The 7,727-nt window shown below is 39.0% G+C and overlaps 1 protein-coding gene across 2 annotated transcripts in view; it reads right to left on the bottom strand.

Annotated features, from left to right (window-relative positions):
• Nucleotides 1-4,687: 4,687 nt before the first annotated feature.
• Nucleotides 4,688-7,727, bottom strand: part of LRFN5 (leucine rich repeat and fibronectin type III domain containing 5) — a 352,489-nt gene continuing 349,449 nt past the window's right edge. For both annotated transcript variants that reach the window (XM_063947305.1, XM_063947306.1), the window contains one exon: nt 4,688-6,112. In XM_063947305.1, the coding sequence (XP_063803375.1) occupies nt 5,179-6,112 (934 nt within the window). In that variant the 3' untranslated portion in view covers nt 4,688-5,178. The remainder of the gene's footprint in view (nt 6,113-7,727) is intronic.

Genomic DNA, 7,727 nt, shown 5'->3' with positions numbered 1-7,727 from the left:
TGGCGAATCTATATTGAAACTAATTAAGCTTAAGCTTCCGAGCTCCTATAGCTTCAGGGCCCCTAATTCTGGAGGGGTCTTGAAGCAAATTTTTTAATGATTGAATTTTTCAACAAAATCGATAACACCATGACAACCAGGCATCTTCTGTAGTACAACATAGCTGCTATTACAGCTTGAATGTGCAAAAACTTTATACCGCAGGAGATGCTGGAAGTTGTAGTCTAGCTCTGTGACTTGAATCAGAATTCTCTTTATTGCCAAGTATATTTGCACATACAATGAAATTAAATTTGTGAGGTTGGTGCATAAACAATATATAGCTAAAAACCTTTAAAAATCAAAAATAACAGTACAGCAAGGGTGGAGGTGAGTTAGTGGGTAAATCATTTAGTCAGTGATAGGCAAGGGGGCTTGTTGATGATCCCCTCTGCGATGGGAATAAAACTGATCATGTGGCGTGAGGTTTTGATCTTGATAGACCAAAACCTTTTTACAGATGGCAATCTCGGAAAGAGGTGGTTACTGGGGTGGGAAGGGTCAACTATGATCTTCCCTGCCCTCTTCCTGGTACTGGAGTGGTATAGGTCACAGCCGATAATCTACTCAGATGACTGCATGATCCACTACAGTCTGCATTTGTCCTTGGCAGTGGAAGCAGCATACCAGACGGTGATCAATGAGCTGAGGATGGACTCAACATTGGCTGTGTAGAACTGGACCACCATTTTCTGCAGCAGGTTAAATTTATTCAGCTGCCTAAGGAAGGACATCCCCTGCTGCACCTACTTAATGATGGAGGTGATGTTCTCCTCCCATTTAAGGTACTTGGAGATTATAGTCCCTAGGTATCTGAATGACTCTGCAGAGTTAACTGCGAAGTCACACATAAAGAGGGGGCAGTCAGCACTAGGTTCTTCCTGAAATCTACTATCATCTCCACAGTTTTTGAGCATACAGGTCTAGGTGATTCTGGCTGCACCAAGAAGCTAAGTAATCAACTTCCCTTTTGTTTGCAGACTCACCCCCATTGGAAATTAATCCAATCAGGGTTGTGTAATTTGTAAACTTCAAGAGTTTGACTGATGGGTGGCTAGAGGTGCAGCAGTTAGTGTAGAGCGAGAAGAGCAGGGGAGAGAGTACACAGCTTTGTGAGACTCTAGTGCTGATGTTCGGGGCTTCGAGACTAACTTACCTAGTCTGATGTACTGCTTCCTGTCTGTCAGAAAATCAGTGATCCACCTGTAGATGGGCTCAGGCATGCTCAGCTGTGATAGACTGTCATGGAAAAGTACTTGTGCAAAGGTGTTGAATGCAGAGCTGAAGTCCACGAACAAGATCCTGGCATAGGTGTTGGGAGAGTTTAGATACTGGAGGATGAAATGGAGTGCCATGTTAACTGAATCATCTACTGACCTGCTGGCACTGTAGGTGAACTGCAGTGGGTCAAGAAGGGAGTTGGTGGTTTCCATGGGCGTAGCCAGAAATGTCTGGGTCCCATAGCAACATTTTGATGGGACCCCTGTCCTAATGCTTCTAGAGAGACACTACTCTGCAGCAGTTGTTAATTTTAATAACTGCCCTAATAGTGCCATAGTTCATTTTCTGAACCACAGTATGCCCTTATTTAATGTTATGACCCATAGTAGTGCCTTAATTCACATTAAGTCACATTGTAGGGCTGCCATACAGTACCCCCAATTCACATTATGACATACTGTACAGTGAATCCACCTCATATTCTGCCACAATACAGTTCCCAAGTTCAAATTATGTAATATAATGTCCTGCATTTCATGTTATACTATGTAACAATGAGCAGGTCCATGGGCATACCTAGATATATTGCAGACCCCAAGGCAAAAGTTTATTAGGGCCCCTATGCATCACCCAATGGTAAAAAAATGTATGTAACACATGTAACTGTGACAGGAAAATTGGGCACCTCTCAGCTCTGGGCCCCATAACAGTTGCACTCCCTGTACCTATGTTAGCTATGCCCTTTGTGGTTTCCTTGAGATGGGTCAGCACAAGGAACTCATTACCACAGTGGTGAGAGTGACTGGTCTGTAGTCATCAAGGCTAGTGATCCTTGGATTTTTAGGAACTTGTATAGTGGTAGATGTTTTGAAGCTGGTATGTATCCTGCAATCAACCAGTGAAGTGTTGAACATGTCTGTGAACACTGGGGGCAACTGGTCCAACAGGGCTTCAGTGTAGCGTGACACTTAAAGGTTTGTTAATGTTTCTCCTGAATTGAGAGAGGTGTAATGGGGGAAAGGAGGGGCAAGTCTGAGGTCTTTATGTGGAAAGGGGTATTGTCTTTGTCCAGGCAGGAATGAGTGTGTGATAGGGTTGGGCATAGGCTGAGTATGTGGATCAAAGTCTGGACTTTTCCATTGTCTGTGGAATCTGCAATAGAACTCAGTCAGGTCGCTTGTCAGTTTGAGATCATTCATAGAGTTGGGGGGTGATTTGGTTTTGCAGTTTTTAATCTTCCAAGTCCCTTCCAGACTGACAAGGAGTTACTAGCTAAGAATTATTGTTCTATCTTCTCAGAGTGCTGTCATTTGGCCTCCTTGATCATCTTGCCAAACGTGTACTTAGCCAATAAAAACCTGTCCCTGTCTCCACTCTTGAATGCTATCTCCTTCTCCAAACAAAGCTGTTTGAGTCATGCTGTGAACCAGTGTTTGTCATTGTTGTAACTCACGCTGATGCATGTTGGAATACAAGCACACTTACAAAAACTGATATTTGAGGTCACAGCCTCTGTATATTTGTCCAGGGTACTGAAGACAGTCCTACACATTTCCCAGTCTGTGTTTTCAAGGCAGTCACGTGTTTCTTCTACTGCTTCTCTGTTGCTCCAGTTCTTGGATTTTCTCACAATAGGTTTAGAAAGTTTTAGTTTCTGACAATATGCTGAGATCATGTGAACAGCCGCTCAGGGGGTGGTGTGATAAGCTCAACTGATAGTTCAGTGATTAAAAATCTTCTCCTCCCTGTTTGGACATTTAATTAGCTGTTTATATTTGGGGAGAACGTATGTTAAATTTCCCTTATTAAAGTTCCCAAGGACAATTACCAGGGTGTCAGGGTTCCATCTTCCCACTCCTAATATTTGGTCAGCAAGCTGGCATTGTGCCTTACACACATCGGCTTGCAGGTGAATGTAGATTCCAGACAATATGAAGGAATCAAATTCAGTGGGAAAAAAATGGCCTACAAATAGCATGAAACGTGAATCCATTTTAAACTACAATTCCCAAAACTTTTCTTCATGACATTCCCAGGAACAGTGGAGCCTGAGAGGGCCTGTCTTAGGAAGGAGGCTGTGAGCAATGAAAGGTGAGAAGTAACAGGACAAGGAGGTGTCAAGGAGCTGGCGCTGAGAGGTGTGTGCTGTAAGGTGTTTTTTGGGAAGGGGGAGAATGCTGTTAGGTGATTAATAAAGTGGGGATTCTGTGAGGTGATTATCAAAGAGGGGGGTGCCTATGAGGTGATTTCATCCAACCAACCCATTATCCACCATTTGTGCCTCGAGGTATTTTCAAGGGCAGCAAGGCCCTTTGGACCTAATTGGATGTTGCCCTATTGTTGCAGGATGCAAAGGGGACCCCATAACAGTTCAGGTTTCAGGGTTCCACAAATGTAGATCCGCCACTGACTGGTGGTAGGCTGCAGGTTGGAACTGCAGTCTGACAAGTCAACTGGAGCGCCTGAGCTAGTAAGTTTTATATAGGGAAGCAGAGAACTTTTAGTCTGATGGAAAGGAAAACATGAGTTCAATGCCAGCTAATTAAGACAGAGTTGGGTTGGAGCTTATTCTTTAAAAAAATGCTGGTTCATGTAGCCACCTTTATCAATTCTGGAACTGCTCGATAATATGATAATCAGTTGGTGTATGATAGTTACCTTAGTGCTAGGAATCACAAAGAAAATGTTTGTTTTTTGCAAAAGTTGGCTGCCATAATGACAAATAAAGCAGACAGTTATACCACAGATAAAGTGTGATTGTCGTCTTGACCTTTTCATTATCACACTACTTACGAAGTAAATAGTCTTACCTGCTAACAGCCATATATTTTCTGATACTGTGTTGATTTGGTGGGTTTACAATTAAGTAAAATTTGGTTGTTCTTTAGCGTACTGTATGCTCACCAGGACTATTGTAAATAATATTCAAGAAACACGATAACATGTTGCTGTGTATTTTGACCATGTGGTAGAAGCTACTTAATATCAATGGGAGACCTTCCTAAGTTTAAAGTAGTGTCAAAATAATGAAATTGAAGAAAGTATCTTACAGTATGCGATGATAAGAACAGAATAAAACGTTTTCTGGACCATATAGAGCATTAAGGATTTTTGTTTGCTTTATCGTCATTTTTTTCTTCAATAAAAATAAAGTATGAAAATAATAATATATTTTTAAAAAACATCTAAACATTATTAAAGCAGTGCATATAACATGTATTTTAATATGGCTTCCTAAGATGGACTAAGCCAAAGTGTGCAATATTTTATTACTTTGTGCAAAATGGTTATCAATCCAACAACAAACACGTAATGTTAAGGTCTTAAAAATACCTTCACATTTTAAGAAAAATCAAATTGTAAAAAAATAATAAAAACAAAAAAGTGTAATTATTTCCACAATTCCTCCATTTAGATATTGAATATTTTATTTTACACAACATAACAACACAGAAGTTGTTGTTCTGTACAGCATTTGCCTCAAAATAAAGGCAACATCATTGTCACTCAAAAATAAATGCAGTCTGGTCTTTTAAAAAATATTTTTTTTTTACTAATTCTTCCATAATTGGTCTTTTTTTTAAACATATTAGTATGTTGAAAGCTTGAAGGAATTTTCCCATATGAAAGGCTTTTTTTGTGAACTCAGTCATGTTTTTTTCTGCTGTAGCAGAACCAGGAAGCCAGTCCTATAGGAAGGGAAGGCACTGGTGCTGTTTTCATGTACTTTACTTCACAGTTCAATATTTTTCTTGTTTTATGTTTATCACCAATAAAAAGCAAACAGAAATGTGCAGGTGGCTGTTACACAACCCTGTTTGTAAAAGCCAAAATGAAAACATTGACAAAATATTTTCTTATCGGTATGGTGCTCACAATTATAGAGTATGTTCTCTTATTAGAAGTAGATGGAGCTAATCACACAGTGCTTTCCAATATCCACTCAGAACTTGAAAATGTTGCTTTGCCACTGTCCATGTCCGAAGTGTCTGATTGAACCAGAATCCCATTCATGGACATGCTTCGCTTAGACCACAGACCGCCTGTGTTGCGAGAGTTTACATAACAGTGGTACTCCATTGTTTCACCATTTAGAGAGTACCTTCGCTTTGCCCTAGAAGTTTCTGCAGGTAATGTAAGAAACTTAGTTTGCTTTGATTGTGCTCTTTTATATGTTGGTGCCACTTTTGTAGATCCGGGAGGATGACTAGATAAACGAAGAGAAGTTGAATTATTTCTATTTGTGTTTTGGGATTCCATATTTAAAATTGTGTCAGTATGTGAGTCTGCAGGTTTTAAGGAAGGTTTTCTGTTCTGCTTAAGTGAAGAAGTATTTGAAGTCCACGTATGAGGCAAAGCAGAGGTAGTATTGGCAGCACCTTGGCTTGAGCACGTGTCAGAAGTTGTTGCCCCTCTGTCAGAAGACTTGCAACATTGCACACTCTCATCCTTGTCAACAATCTGCTTGGAAGCTGAAGGTGGCATTGATGCACTGCAACTTTGATTCTGAGAGCCATTTGTTTGGGAATACACATTACTGACCTTTGTTGCTTTGTGCTGCCCATTACCATTGCAAACCCTATACCTAATCATCAAGATAATTATAAAAACGAGGACAGATGCGACAATAATTCCACCTATTATAATTATCATGGTACCTCCCAAGAATTGGGACTGCATAAAATGACAACGGACGTAATCTTGTTCAGTTGTAAATTGGATGCAACCAACCACTCTTGTGGCTGTGAGTGATGTGATGCCATCGTCGTAAATTGCCAGGACACACAGGTCGTAGACAGTACCCGAAGCTAAATTATTAACACGGAATGTCTTGCTTGTCGGAGGTATCATTCTAGAAAGACACAAGCAGAGGTTTTTTTTTTAGTGTATTGAAAAGCAATTATAAAGCAAACTAATTTAGTAGATCACAATAGGCTTATATAAATGTAATTTAACTCATACAAAATACTATAGAAACATCAAACAGCCCTGAATATAGCTTCATAAAAATAATTGAGGATTCCAATGAAACTGCTTAGAAACATAGAAATATAGAATTTGATGGCAGATAAGAACCACTTGGCCCATCTTGTTAAACTGGTTGTTAGTACTACTCATTTATAACAGATTGGTTTAGAAAGGCGTTACCATCACAACAATCAACTTGTAAATAAATGATCTTAAAACATACAGTAAATACAAGATCTATTCAGCATTTAGATAACTTCGAATGACAGAATCAGAAAAGCATATGCAGAGGAGCAGTACTGCTGATTTTTTTTATAAAACTTTATCAACTGAGGAGTTTTAAAGTCATTTAGTGGAATGCTTATTCCAAATGATGTCTTAGACTTTACTTATACAACTACAGTATAACACAGATGTTCCCAAACTTTTTTGAATCATGGCGCCCTAGAGCAACAGAATTTATTTGTTCATGGCACCCCTCGTCCAAAAGTTTCTTACTGAGAAATTTGGAAAGAAATATTAAATTAAGCAAATGGTGTTTATATGTCATCCTTAGGTTCTATTGTGTGGTGAGGGATAAGATTTGCTTCTGTTTGTTCACATATTTAATGACTGTCAATCCAAGGCAACCCTGCAAGTGTCCTGAGGAACCCCTGGGTGCCACGGCACACAGTTTGAAAACCACTGGTATAATAGATTTTTAGTAGTCTTGAAACAGAAAATAATTACAGTGGCAGAGGTAGAGATAAGTGGAACTTTCAAAACTGTTTAACAAATGGTTTGCCTAATTTTTGCATTGGGCCACCTAAAGTAATTTGCCATTAAGTATTTCAGTTCTCTCCCAATTTGGTTTTAAGTATTCCAGTCTTCTCACAACCATGTAACACATTAGTATGAAGTGACCAAGATCTAAATATAGACAGTGAACTATGCAAAATAATATTTTTTATAAATACAATGTAAAATGACATTTAGTGTTAAGGCTGAAGAAAAACACTTGAAAAATAGGCTGTTCCAACCCTCCATGAAGAATAATTAATTTATTCCACCTTGTGATAAACTGTAGTTGGAATAGATTTGGGAAACTTAAGGCAAACTTCTGATGAAACTTTAAAATTTCAATGCCAAATGTAGAAGCAGGCAAATTATTCTGTGGTATTGTTTTGAAAGCTACACTCATCTCCATTACAGGCTAACAACAGCGTTTCTCATGTGGATGTCAGCGGCTAAGATATGACACTGAACTAGTATACCCCACAACTGAAATACAATATTAATATTATTTTAAATGATTGTTCCCCTGCTCCCTACTCACAAGAAGCCCTTGTGGGGAATTGGAATATACCTCTATAGAGGATAAAATAAGACAGTAATAAGAAGAAGAACAGTCCTGGGGGAAATTTACTAAAGGTCGATTTTGATCGATAGAAAAATAATCAAATTTGCCTTTGTACTGTACTTTCAGTGCCAAAGCACACATTTAATAATATTTAAAAATT

This window comes from Pseudophryne corroboree, chromosome 12 (assembly GCF_028390025.1).
Source record: "Pseudophryne corroboree isolate aPseCor3 chromosome 12, aPseCor3.hap2, whole genome shotgun sequence".
Lineage (NCBI taxonomy): Eukaryota > Metazoa > Chordata > Amphibia > Anura > Myobatrachidae > Pseudophryne > Pseudophryne corroboree.
Note: the sequence above shows the minus strand (reverse complement) of the source record. Positions and strands in the feature narration are given on the sequence as shown.